The sequence below is a fragment of the Anas acuta genome, chromosome 3 (assembly GCF_963932015.1).
Source record: "Anas acuta chromosome 3, bAnaAcu1.1, whole genome shotgun sequence".
NCBI lineage: Eukaryota > Metazoa > Chordata > Aves > Anseriformes > Anatidae > Anas > Anas acuta.
This window is the reverse complement of record NC_088981.1, coordinates 31,272,233-31,286,457: the sequence shown is the minus strand read 5'-3', so window position 1 is coordinate 31,286,457 and position 14,225 is coordinate 31,272,233. Positions and strand designations below refer to the sequence as shown.

Genomic DNA, 14,225 nt, shown 5'->3' with positions numbered 1-14,225 from the left:
TCACCACTTTTAAAAATAAACAACTAATTTCATCAGAAGACCTGAGATGAGAACTTTTCCTAGCTTTTCTTACCGAAGTGTTTTAATCCACTTTTAAGAAGATCAAAGGACAAACCCTTCTGTAAACATTGCTCTAGCTCTTCCTTCTCTAGAAACTATTTCACTTGTTAAATTAAAAAAAAAAAAAACAACAAAACAAAACAAAGCATCAAACTTCAGTGACCCCTGGGTTATCTTTTCTGTTAAAGAATCTACTTCAGTCTCCACCTGAATGCAGAATGAGATCAGCTTTGAAAAAGTCCACAATGGATTTACTAAATCAGAATGCTCCCTTTTTCTCCTCCCTTACACAGAACATTGTTCAAGATAAAACAGATAGGAGAAAGATTTGTACAATGAGAAAGCATTTCACATGTTACCTCTAATGCTCTAATCTAATTAACATTGGCCTCTAAGAAACATCCATCTAACCCTGTATTACTCCAAGCCAAACAGAAGCAAACATGTATCAATGACTATCTTTTTATTATTTTTTAAAATCTCATTTCTAATGTAAAGAAAAATATTTTAAGCTATTTAATAGCAACACTCCCTAATACAAATGCTAATTGCTTTATTTTCCTGCTGAGTATAAAAGATCCAAGAAGGTATTTTTACTGATCAGAACTTACCCCTTTTTCTGAAAGATTCAGTGTTGGCAAGTGCAAAGCTCTGGTGTGGGAAGATTTCCAGTCAACTGGCATTACGTTACCATAATTATCAGTCAAGGCATTCCAGATCCTGGAAAGAAGAATAAAAATGAAGATGCAGAACTTAAACAATAACTGATCAGCAGTAAGTGCATCTGTAACGATAATATATTTCAAGTAATGACTACTAAACATTCATCTGCAAGTTACTATTTTTTATCAAGCTCGGAAGTCAAGTGACAATGGTTTTCAATAAACCCCATTTATTTCTCATTTTAAATGTAAAATTTATGCACAGGAGTAATATAAAGCAAGGTAACAAAGAGACGGCCTCACTGCTAATTATATAACTATACTCAAAATCTTCCTAGTGAGTGTGCAAGCCCTCCCCTAATGAAATTTGATCTCAGCTATAAATTCTTTTCCTAGTATTGCTCTTGTTTTCCTCGCATTTTGTGATTTAAAATTGGGAACTGGCAGAGTAGCAACTAGCTGAATAGCAACATCTGAGCCAAACTTCTATTTTTATGGCTTGCTTTAGCTACTTTTATCATACTTTTCTTCCTCTCTCTGTTTATCACTGAATAATGAATATGCACAACTTATGCTAAGATTTTACAGTAATTTTATTTTATCTAGAAGTACTCTTGCTGTTCCCAGTCCATCACTCTTGTTCACACTTGATCTTAATAATGTCTACAGTATACGATGGACTCTAGGCTTGCAAATGCAGTCCTGTTCTGGTACACCAGTTCAGATTCTGAAACTGAGCAGCCCCGTCAGGTCGTCTCAAGTCAACTAACAAACCCAGCCTCTAACCCTGGCAACAGCAACTTGCTGTTGACGCCTGTTTGGTGTGGTTGCCTAGCTAGGATCACAGGAGGTCAGAGGAATGCCTGAGCCAGAGACAGAAGGGCAGACAGAGTCTCCCACTGTACCACATCTCTGATTCACAGCTCTGTGTACTTACCTCACTGTTTATACCAGACACCCAGTCATTTGCTGAGTGGCTTTTCCTTTTCTTGGAATGAGACATATAATTTAGTTACCTCAAAGTAACAGAAAAGCTGCAGTGTGACTGTATAATGAAGGCAAACAGCGTTTCTAATGATTCTATGATTGCATAATGAAGACAAGCTAACAGTGAAGTTTACTGCAAGAGAGAACATAAATACTAGTAAAATAAGAACAGGAAGGCAGCAGAGGTCAGAAGTGGTCTATTGCTGAGGGGACACAGCAGTTACCACCGCCGCAACTCGGCGATCCCCTTCTCCATCAGCTGTCCATCCCTCCCGGGTTCAGCCCCCAGCGGCGAAGCAGCGCAGCGGGCGGGCAGCCGAAGGCCGGCCGGAGCGGTCCCCTCTGGGGCGAGGGGCACCCCCCCAGGCGGCTCCAGGCCCCAAGGCCGGGCCCCGAGGCCAGGACGAGCCGCAGAGCGCCCTGCCCTGCCCTGCCCTGCCCTGCCCCGCCGGCCCCACGTCCCCGCTGTCCCCTCAGGCCTCCCCGGGCACCGCGTCTCTCCTCTGTCCGTCCGTCCGTCCCTCTGTCCGTCTGCCCGTCCCCCCGCCCGCACTCACTCGTCGTCCTGCAGGGCGCTCTGCTCCGTGAGGGGCCGCAGCGGAACGCGGCTCTCGCCGCCGCCGCCTCCTCCGCCGCCAGCGCGGGCCTGCGGGGGCTGGAAGCAGAGGGACAGCCTCGCCCCCAGGTCCCCCCCGGCCCAGCCGCCTTTGTCGCGGGCGGCCTCGGCGGCGCCGCCAGCCTGCGGGGGCTGGAAGCCGGAGAAGTCCTGCCAGTCGCCCGGGTCCCGCTGCGAGGCCGCCGCCGCCGCCATCGCGGCACCTGGAGGCGTCCCCCTCGCCGGCTGCGCGCTCCCGGCCCTGCGCGCCCCCGGCCCTGCGCGCTCCCGGCGCCTCCCGCAGCTCCGGGGGCGGGAGGGGGAAGGAGGAGGAGGAGGCGCGTGACGGGACGGGGCTGCCCAACGGCCGCTCCCAACGGCCGCAGGGGGCGGAGCGCGGCGCGCGCGAGGCGTTGGCGGCGGGAGGCGGTGTCGCGGGGCGGCGCTGCGGCCGCCCGTCAGCTCCGGCGCGGTGTCCGGGCTGCAGGCGAGGACCTTCGCCCCTGGCAGCCTGCCCTGAGGCGGCGTGGGGAGAGGGATCCGCCTCCAGGGCAGGTGGCGGCTCCTGCCGGTGCCGGTCTACGGGAGCGGAGGTGTTTTAAGGGACGCTGGCCTAATTTTGTGATAAAGTAAAAATGGCCAGTCGCTGCTTAATTTCATCGTTGGGCTTTGGCTGTGTAGAATCACAGAGTCATTAAGGTTGGAAAAGAGCTCCAAGATCATCTGGTCCAACCATCGCCCTACTGCCACTATCACCCACTAAACCATGTCCCTAAGCACCAGGTCCAACCTTTCCTTCCACACCCCCAGGGACAGTGACTCCACCACCTCCCTGGGCAACCCATTCCAATGCTTAACCATTCCTTCTGAGAAGAAATGTCTCCTCATTTCCAACCTGAACCTTCCCTGGTGCAGCTTGAGGCCATTGCCTCTAGTTCTGTCGCTGGTTATCTTCAAGAAGAGGCCAACCCCCTGTTCTCCACAACTAAGTGAGCATCTTTAACTTGTGCAAGCAAAGAGACAGCCACAGGAAAGCCCTGAGGCTGCAGTAGGTCCTCATGAGGCAGCAAGTAGTGGCTGAGCACTGGGAACAGTGGGACCTAGTAACTCCTAGTAACTGAGGCACAGGGATGGTTTTTTTTGTTTTGTTTTTGGTTTTGTTTTTGCTTGTCTACTACTTTTATTTATTTATTTATTTATTTAAGTCTACTACTTTTATATTCCTCTGTAAGCTTTTGGTATCCCAAAGTGTATTGTATTCAGTTCCAGGTTCCAGATCCCTCCCTACTAGATGGGTATTGAGTGGCTCAAACATGTGCAGAGAAGACCAGTGAAGCTGGTGAAGGGAGGAGAAAGCAAGACTTGTGAGGAAGGAGCAGCTGAGGGAACTGGGGCTGTTCAGTCTGGAGAGGAGAAGGCTAAGAGGAGACCTCATCACACTCTGGAACTGCCTGAAAGGAGCTTGCACTGAGGAGGGTGTTGGCCTCTTCTCCTAGCTGACAAGGGATGGGATGTGAGGAAGCAGCCTCCAGTCATGCCAGGGGAGGTTTAGATTGGATTTTGTGAAGAATTTATTCACAGAAAGGGAGATTGGATTTTGTGAAGAATTTATTCACAGAAAGGGTAGGATAGGCATCTGAACAGGCTCTCCAGTGACATGGTGATGTCCCAGCCCTGGAGGTATTCAAGAGCCATGGGGGCATGACAGGGTTTGGTGATAGGATGTGGTAGGTCTTATGGTTGGGCTAGATCTTGAAGGTCTTTTCCAACCTGGATGATTCAATGATTCTAAGTTTCTCTGCTAACCTTCCTTTGTTTTGAGCCTGAAGTTTTTCATTCTGCCCACCTGATGTTTGAAAAGAGACACAGCAGACAGAAAAAAATAATTCCCTGTTAAGCATTTTTGTGTCATTCAGGTAAAGACCTTTGTCTTATCCTGCTCAGTTACAGCTTTTTCAACCTGTCAAGCCCTAGTCTGTATGGGCATTCCAAATAGAATCCTTTCTGATGCTGGTAGTAGGGCAAAGGAGGTCGGGACTACTTAAAGTGTTCAAATGTGGCTGCACCATCATTTTACACATTAGCATACAGTTGTTTCCTGTTCTGTTCACATGAAAAACCCAAATGTTTGTCAGTGACAGTCTTCCACAGACATATCAGGAAGGAACAAAAATGCTGGAACAGTTAACTAGAAAGGGAAATTACTGGAAATTTAGCAGATAGAAATGTAAAGCAATGCCCCAAAATAACAATCTGTCCTAGTCAAAATCATTTTGCAATAACTATTATTGCTTGGGCATTTTAGATTATTAAAGCTAACTTTCTAAGAAGATGGACTCATTTTCAAGTAGCAATCAAAACAGTAAATATGATGCTAGTTCTAGGGTGTACCACATTTAAACAATGAGGATTTTTTTCTGTTCTTTTGGCCTTGACATCAAAAAGATAGAGTAAGAACTACAAACAACGGCAAGATTGGCCAAAAGGTGTGGAACAGCTCATGGGCTTTTTAGAAAAAAAATGAAGATGCAGGTCACTAAATTAATGGGTGGTATGTAAATGATGATCCACTGCTTCTTTGAATGCAGAAAGTAAAGGGTATGAAATAAAACCCTCAAGGGGGTAGGATCAAAGAAAGAAAAGGAGGCCATTCTTTCCACACAGGAAGTAGTTAAGCTGAAAAACTCCTTCTCTCAGAAAGATACATACCAGAACTTTACATCAGTTCTATTAACTTACAAATTAATTGAAGAAAAACAGAACAGAACAAAAAACCACAACATTATAGGCTAATAAGTAAATGAATAATCTGTGAACCAGGAAGTCCTTGAAGTGCCAATTATGATTCCTGAGACCTTTTAATGACAGGACAAGGGGGAAATGGTTTTAAACTAAAAGAGGGAAGATTTAGATTAGGGGTTAGGAGGAAATTCTTCACTCAAGAGTGTGGTGAGGTTTTGGAACAAGTTGCCCAGAGAGGTTGTGGATCCCCCACCCCTGGAGGTTTCCACCAATCATAGAATCATTCAGGTTGGAAAAGACCTCCAAGATCATTTGTCCAACCATGCCCCTACTACCAGTATCACCCACTAACCCATGCCCCTAAGCACCAGGTCCAACCTTTCCTTAAACACCCTCAGAGACAGTCACTCCACCACCTCCCTGAGCAACCTGTCCCAATGCCTGACTGCTCTTTCTGAGCAGAAATGTCTCCTCATTTCCAACCTGAACCTTCCGTGGCGCAACTTGAGGCCATTCCCTCTACTCCTATCACTAGTTATCTATGAGAAGAGGCCGACCCCCAGCTCCCCACACCTTCCTTTCAGGTAGCTGTAGAGAGCAATAAGGTCTCCCCTGAGCTCTCTCTTCTCCAGACTAAACAACCCCAGTTCCCTCAGCCGCTCCTCATAGCACTTGTGTTCCAGGCCCTTCACCAGCTTTGTAGCCCTTCTCTGGACACTCTCCAGAAGGCCTTGATGTCCTTCTTGTACTGAGGAGCCCAAAACTGAACACAGTACTTGAGGTGCAGCCCCACCAGAGCAGAGTACAAGGGGACAATCACCTCCCTAGTCCTGCAGACTACACTATTATTCAAGGCCAGGTTAGATGAGGCCTTGGGCAACCTGATCTAGTGGGAGGTGTCCCTGCCCATGGCAGGGAGGTTAGAACCAGAGGATCTTTAAGGTCCCTTCCAAGCACAGTCATTCTATGATTCTATAGGACAAGAATTAGGATTCTTGTCACAGCACTGTAGGATTGCTTGTGGCTGTCTGTTACTGCTGAAACTATTTGGAATTCCATGAACCCCTCCAATGCAAAAATTCTTCAGTGCAAACCCCAGAACATTCGGTAACCGCAAACTGCCCTTTACCCACAGTATTTTCTGAACTGTTCTGATATAAGTTCAGCATGACAATCGTATGACTTTGTACTCAAAGGGGAAAAAAACACCTCACCATAATATAAAGATATAAACTGTCTCAAATAAATATGAAGACTTAAGAACACTCACATCAATAGGTTTAAAATTTTTTATTGTGCTGCCAAGAGCCAAATTACAAGAAACCGCCTTACAGTTAAAAAAGTAAACAAGCAATCTGCTGAACCGCAGTGCACTCCGAGTGCCACATATGCATCTATTTTTCAGAAAATTATATCTGCATTTCTCTTACAAGAGCACAACAGGAACCAAAGTAAAAGAGTGTAATGGATACAGCACATAGGATAAATCATATCTTTAAAATAATAATAATAAAATAATAATAATAAAAAACATTTTACACCATGTCCTATATCCTGCTAATATTTTCAGAATATGGCCTTGATTGTAAAACAAAAGCAAGCATTTACAATTTCTGGATAAAGACTGCTTACTCTTATGCAAGGAATGGATGTCTTGTCTTGACAAAATCTTTGTAGTAACTGGACAGAAACATCTCTGTTTCAATATCAGATTGAGTATAAAACACTGGGGAGACTACATTTTTTCTTATTGGTGGTTGGAAACTGAAGTTATATAAGCAGAAAAAATGTTGACCCTTAATGATACACCTATTTTTTTCTTTGATGCAAACAGCTAGAACACCTTTTTGATATTCTAAAACAAAAAAATTGTTAATCTTCAGATTAATAAATTAGGTCATTATAATAATAAATTAGTTTTTTTTTTCAGTTTTAAAGTTCAGCAACCTCTGACCAAGTATTTACAACAATACTTGAGAGTTCCTTTACAAAAAATACATTTTCTTTTCACATTAAGCATACTGGGTATCTGTGTCTCTTATGACAAGCATTTGTAAAAGAAAAAAGGCAATGCACAAATGGGTAATTAGTATAAAAGTGCCAAGACCTGTTTGGAAAGTTAACATTGTATTATACAGTCAGAGTTATAAATGAGGCAAGCTACAACAAAATTCCAGCTTAATGTGGACAATATTCCAGTAGTTGTTTCAAACAATTGTTTGAAAAAAAAAAAAAAGAAAAAAAAAAGAAAGAAAAAAAAAAAAGAAAATCCAGGAGCTGATGGTGTTATTCTATGGAGCTGATTAGTGCTGCATGTATATTGTCATCAGTGTCTCTAGCCAATGCATTCATTAAAAAGCCTTTTTAAGGCTAAGCAGGAAAAGAAAAATAAGAAACACCCTGAAATGTAGCAAGTAGCAAGAGCAACGCTTACTGCTATAATCGTGCACGTACTGTACACACGCAAACACAAGAGTGCACACACACACACGCGCACACAAACACTTTCAAATCAAATCAAACTGTAGGTAGAATGAGATGCTCTTTTCTTGTCTTTTCTAAACTCACAAGCGATTAAGCACTGATATGGAATGCCTGTTTATCTGTTTCTGCTCTGGGTAAAATCTCTCTCAGATAAAAATACATTCAACAAGAAAAAAAATAGAAAAAATATATACTGTATACATAGTATTTTATATATACAGTATATATATGTATAGTGCATATACACATGCATGTATATATACGTATGTATACCTACATGCATTTGTATATACATATATATACACAAACATACAAATACTTTTTGTTGTTTTTAGCATAATTATATTTACATAAATATTCCTATAATGCTAAAGTTTAAAGAAGCATGATCTCCTTTTTTTTTTCTGAGCTTCAAAAAAGGTGCTTGAGTAATATACAATTAAAATTAAGCAGCTTCCTAGCATGGAAGTAGTTTCTAAATCTGCATACCAGTAAATAAGAACATCAACAGGAAAAAAAAAAAAAACAACAACCTTAAAACAGTCTCTTTTTTTACTCTCTTTTAAGCAAGAGCTTTGTCCAACAAAAAATATTTTTCCTTCTCCTGTATGAACAACCAGAGATTGATATAAAATAACAAAACAAAACCACAACAGACAAAACAAACAAACAAAAGCCCCTGGAACTGCATGGTGTTCTTGACTTTTCCTTCCTTCCTTCAATACTGCTGTCAAAAGATCCAGTGCTCATATCAGGAATTACTTAGGCCTCAGTCATTTGCTAACTCTGCCAAAGTCTGGCTAATCTAGCCAATCAGCTTTGAAGAAAACAAAACTAAAACAAAAACAAAAAGCAGCACAAGGTATAATTTTATACATCCTTAATAAACCCACCCTTTATTTTCTGCTATAACCTTTTCCTTGCTATTTCATTAACTACTGCAGCTTCTCATCATATAGAAAAATATTTGCAGCTACATCACACCTGTGATGTGACAAATTCTGTTCTATGAGTATATTATTGTAGCAACAGCTGGAAAAAAAATCAGACCTTTTCGTATTTTTTCACCTGGGGTTAGGATTTGCTGCAACAGATGCAATTTCAGAGCAACAAGAAAAGCCACTATCCTGCTGCTCGGCAGTTTTCTTTATTCATTTTCTCCACCAGCCAAGCATGACCAGCTTTTCTTCTCTGAAGCTTCCTTTTACTTTATTGCCTACCCCTAGCCCCTGATTCCCCCTCCCAAAAAACCTCTATAGCTATGTTACAAGCAAATACACCTTAACAAGTTTTAAAACTTTGGTTCTAAGAAAACACTTGGTCAGTTATCTCAAGGAAAAGTGGGAATGCTTTTTCTGGCACATTGCAGGAGTCAGAGCTCATCCCAGTAAGGTCTTAGAGCTGTACATGTAGTCACAAATCCAATACAATCCACTAAGCAAGTGCACAATTCTAGTTTTATTTTAATAGCAGACTTAGTCTCTCTCTCTCTTTCTTAAATCCTCGGTAAGGGTGCAATTCTTCAAACTGTTTGATAGAAATTATCTGCCTGTAGGTTGTTCTGTTTTTGCATGCTGTAAAATCCACTGTATCTTGAATCTGGGTCTGCAATTCTTAGCATCCTCTGCGAACTGTCCACCTGGACCATGGTACCTTTCTTGCAGTCCACATATACCAGTTGATTGTTTAGACAGGAAGGCTGTTAAAACAGAAAGGGAACACAGAATCAGTCAAAAAAATGTTTGTATTCAACCCATAACTAACAAATGTTTGTTGTCCATAAACACAAAGGGAAATTGAATTGGGAATGAAAGCCTGGACTCTTGCTAAGCTTGGTAAAGGTTTATGTCTGGCACAATAATATACCAACATGCTCTTACAAACCAGCATCTTTCATCTTCTCAGTGAAGTTCTGGTATTCTCTTATCCGACATGGACTGGTTAAACCATTATCTATTAGTCTACCAACACACAAGGGCTTCAATTTGTTGCCTTGGATGCGCAAGAGGTTGTTTCCAAGACTTCAACAGCGTCTTTATTGCTGATCATGTTCAAGAATGTTTTGTTCCAGGTTACAAATCCACTAAGATAATGGGAGAGATTTTTTTTTTTTATTTTTATTTTTTATTCATGCAATTGAAGTCAGATAGTCTCCCATGTTAAATGTGAGATTGTGATAGGAGCAATTGTATGGAAACTCAGAGGCGAGAAAACAGTTTACAACAAAACCAGGAATAAGAACACAAAATGAGGCCTCCTTTTTACAATATGAAAGGGATATTTTATGTGAAATGAAGGAGCAGTAGACAAGATCCCCCATTGCTAGGCTAAATTTGAGAATGTGTAGCAGAAATGCAAAATCTCTCAGATAACTGTGGAAAAAACTGTCATTCTTGGTAGAAAAGACTGGGCTTCAGCAGTATGTTCTCTTCAACAATGTACCTGTCTTTGAGTGTATCTTATGCATCATCCTTTAAAGACCACTTCTTCTAAAGCTCCTCAATACAAATTACCCAATCCTGTAGACTAGCTATTAGGTATCTTAGTATCTATATGTTTACTTTTAGATTAACATTAAATGTCTTTCTTTCCTTCTTTCCTTCTTTTTTTCCTTCTCTCTTTCTCTTTCTTTCTTTCTTTCTTTCTTTCTGAGAAAGCAGAAAGAAACTCTGATGACAAGAATCAGCTATGGAAGAGAACATGCAGCTATAAGGGCACAATGCAGCATGCTCCCTTCTGAAGAAATGTAGCTCCAATCCGAAAAGTCCTAGGAACCACTGAATGTGGGAATATATTTGCTCAAAAAACTAACTTATTTAATTCCATTAGCATCAGGGAGGATGAGAGAAATGAAAAGCTACATAATAGTGGTTGATGATTTCTCTGTTATTTCTGGAAAAAGTGAAAGGTATCATCTGAAATACTATGTCTGGCAAAAAAGGGACAGCTTTGTGGGACTGTGTTATTATTGGATAGGCTGAACAACAGTGTTCAGTCTGTGGTATTTCTAGTATAAATAAATAACTGTAATAAAAACCTTTATTGGTTTGAAATTCATTGAACTTTTTGTAAATGGTGAACATTACATTAAAATTATCCTTCCTTGAGGACTGAGGACTTGGGTATTTCTGCCCAGTGTAAGGAATTAAAGTTTTTATCTTTTTTTTCCCTTTTTTTTTTTTCTTCATTTTCCTATAGGAAGTACTTATAAAAGTTTCTCTCAGTGTCATTCCAGTCAAGCAAATCACTTCTTTTATTCACATGCTGATGTAACAAGTGGAAACATCGGCCAAATGTAGAATTACTGATTATAGTTCCTCAGTTAATAAGTTGTGATTTTCACTTCAGCTTCAGTCACTTTGTCACATAACACACTTGGGTGGAGAGCAGCCTTTCTGAGAGTAAATCCATTAGAGTTAGAAATGAATTTTTAAATGGATTCCTTAAACTCAGAAACTAGCATCATTTACTTGGCTTGAAAGACTGGAAATGGAATAAAGTTGATTTTTCATGCTTTCTGTTTAACTAAAATTGAATTCAACTATATGGTCTGACTGTATTTGCCATCTTTTCAAAAACGATTTTTTTTACGAATATTCCTCAGCAGTGAAAGAAGAATATGGACAATCCGTTTTTAAAACTACTGTATTATTCTTCTACCTGAAACCGAAGAAAAGATGCTTTCAAGAAAGGCACTTCTCTCAAATGTGTTCTAAACGAGAAATAGTAATATATTAGATGTATGGACAAAGCCTGTCTGATTAAAACTATAAAGTGTGAGAGAGATAAACTGGGGAACAGATATAAAGGGAATTTGAATATAGAGTGAGGCCTTTGTCTGCTGATGGAACTATTACTCAAAACAATACAATGCTTTTTTCAGTGTTCATTTCCAAGCTTCCTTCTTCTTCCCTTTTTTAATTTATAATTTCAGAACACTTAGTAGCTAGCTTTTTCCCAAAATCTCTTCAAATATTAATCCCAGAACCTTATGATGCAGTTATTAGAAAATGTGATAAACACTACTAGTACATACAATATCTGATGTTGGGTAGTTGCACAATATCTGATGTTGCGCAATTGCTTTCTGAACTTTTATCCACTTTAAAAGTAAAATGTTCTCTCAAGAGATTGACTACAGATGGGAGTTGCATGCATTTATGTACACACACACACAGGTTTTTTTTTTTTTTTTTTTTTTGATTATTTTTTTGGGGGGTGAACTTTATTTCTATGTAGTGACCACTCATTACTGTGTAGTGCAACAAATTACTGCTTTTCATTTAACAGTGAAAATAATCCTTCAGGAGACTAAATAAATACTAACAGCCTGATGGGTATGACATGGTTTCAGGCATAAGGAAAAAATAATTTAAGAGAGTGATGTGAATTAAATTGCATCTCACAGAATATAGGAGTTAATCTTGTTTTTCAGAAAGGTGAGAACCTGGAAATAGGCATGAACACGGCACCTTTGTTGGAGCTTTGTAGCAGGACACTGGAATCCACTGCTTTTTCTGATTGACGAGCAGAAGGACAATGATCAGTAACAGTGCTATCGTGATTGGAATTGTCACCAAGGCAACAGAGCTGACTGACGCATCTTCACTGGGGTGCGGTCCACTTCCACTTCTGTACTCTCCCTGGAGATGATTCATGTCTGCAAGGCAAACGTGAGCATTTGTTAGTAATGGTAAATAGGCCATGACCATAAAGAGGAATCTAATTATAAAAGTTCCAGTCACAAATCCTGTCATTCACATGAATTTGGACTTTTTCTCCTTTAATGTGATCTTATTTGGAACAACTGAAATTGGAACAACTGAAAGCTAGTACTTAGTATAATGACTATATTAGCCAGGAAAAAAGCCATCAAAAAGAGAGGAAACTGGATGAAATCTGAAGGAGGAATAAAAAGCAACTCCGACTTAGTTGCATTCACTTCATCTTATCTGATCACAATTGAATTCCCATTCATACAAAAATCAGTCTGTTTCTATGCTGTGGAAAACCTGGAAGTCTTACAATGATTTTTTTTAATTTGTTATTTTTTTTTAAAGCTGATAAGACAGTGCAAACATGTATCCTCATTTGTCGAGAACATATCACAATACTTGCACCGCTCAGCCTGTGAAAACAGACTACTGGCAGTCTACTAGACTTTGTTTTTTCATGTAATTATAGAGCATTCCCACATAGTTTTCAGTGTGCGTTCACAAGTTCTCAGCCAGGATAGATGCAAACCAGCTACTAATGCCTATGAGAAATGGAAACGTTGCTGTTGAAAAGTGTAGCCTTTCTCCTAGCCATCAAACAGCAGTATGCTATGAGATGATCCTTGGTTATAGCAAAATAAATACAAGTTTTGGTATTGCTTCAATTAGAAAGAATTAACAAAGACTGTGACATAGAGTGTTTTCCCCTATCCCAGAATAATGATTTCAGTATAGTTGTAAACAAGAGATGGTTTTACATTATTAGTTGTGCCATTATACCTAAAATGTTTTTGTTTTTTTTTCCCCCCATTCATTTTTCTGTGATATATATTAACTTGTGGTACATTTTCCTGTTTTTATTTTTCAATACAAGAATGGCATATGGACCAAATCAAGGCTTATCAACTCAAATGGCATGGTAACAGCCTGCTTCCTACTTTTTGTATCAAAAAAGACACTGCAGAATCACTCCTCTTTCATCGTTTTATCATATCCTTAATTTTATAGAACTCCATCACACCAACACAGATGTCTCTTCCAAGCTGAAGATGTAATGATAATGAGATCAAATTGCATAAATACAGTTCAGTAGACTGACTCATTCTAACTCAAAACAAACTCATGTAACAGTTACTGCACTAAGGAGTATTCTGTATTTTTCAAAGCATTACACAGATGGTACCAGAATTGAAAAAGTGCATTAAAACATGGGGAATAAACACAGACCTGAGTTAGCCCTGTTTATCTTAGATCTTACCTCTGTGAATGTGGATGATGTCATTTTCACTTGGTGTTGGCCAGTTTGGTAATTCTACTTCAATGTCTCCTCGATGATTTGTCTTCTCAATAGGGATGTTAGTAGGTTCAGGTACATACATCTCTGCGAAATCAGATAAATATCTTTCACAGGCTTCATAACTTTCTAGTGCTGCTCTTAATTCAGAAGATATGCCTGGCCATCTGCTTTGTCCTATGAACCTTTTAACTTGTTTTATAATTTTCACTACAACTATGGGATTTTGTTTTGTTTTGATTTGACATAACATCGTTATTTTGTGTTACAAATTTTCCTCTGTTTCATCCTGTATACAGAATACATGCCTGCTGCCATAATCATTATCCTAATGTTCAGCTACTGCTGAATCTCCCTGGGTGTTCTGCCAGTAGTAGTTACCAGAAGACTTAAGGGCAAAGACCTGCAGAAATATGTCAGGGCTAGCATTAAAAAGCAGTTGCAATTCTTATGTCCCCTGTGTCAACAGCTAAGAAAATTACATATACACCAAGGTAAGATGATAAATTAGGAATGTAATATTTGAAAGGTAATGAGAGACTTAGAATGGACAGAAATGTTAATCACTGACAGAAATTGCAGAGGTATAAAAATATTAATTTCCCTACATCACTGTTGTATTTTCATAAACTTGTAAACCAACAGAAAGCAGGGTCAAACAACTACTTTTTGAGTCTGTATTTCTT

At 40.1% G+C, this 14,225-nt stretch overlaps 2 protein-coding genes across 5 annotated transcripts in view; both read right to left on the bottom strand.

Annotated features, from left to right (window-relative positions):
• FEZ2 (fasciculation and elongation protein zeta 2) overlaps positions 1 to 2,659 on the bottom strand; it is a 31,702-nt gene extending 29,043 nt beyond the window's left edge. The window contains exons 1-2 of one of the 2 annotated variants that reach the window (XM_068676423.1): positions 2,267 to 2,659; positions 672 to 780 (exon numbers count right to left, since the gene is read on the bottom strand). In XM_068676423.1, the coding sequence (XP_068532524.1) occupies positions 672 to 780; positions 2,267 to 2,520 (363 nt within the window). In that variant the 5' untranslated portion in view covers positions 2,521 to 2,659. The remainder of the gene's footprint in view (positions 1 to 671; positions 781 to 2,266) is intronic. The other variant, XM_068676424.1, reaches the window with a different exon arrangement.
• A 3,662-nt stretch (positions 2,660 to 6,321) lies between these two features.
• CRIM1 (cysteine rich transmembrane BMP regulator 1) overlaps positions 6,322 to 14,225 on the bottom strand; it is a 180,295-nt gene continuing 172,391 nt past the window's right edge. For all 3 annotated transcript variants that reach the window (XM_068676419.1, XM_068676420.1, XM_068676421.1), the window contains 3 exons: positions 13,504 to 13,626; positions 12,003 to 12,190; positions 6,322 to 9,229 (listed from right to left, as the gene is read on the bottom strand). In XM_068676419.1, the coding sequence (XP_068532520.1) occupies positions 9,053 to 9,229; positions 12,003 to 12,190; positions 13,504 to 13,626 (488 nt within the window). In that variant the 3' untranslated portion in view covers positions 6,322 to 9,052. The remainder of the gene's footprint in view (positions 9,230 to 12,002; positions 12,191 to 13,503; positions 13,627 to 14,225) is intronic.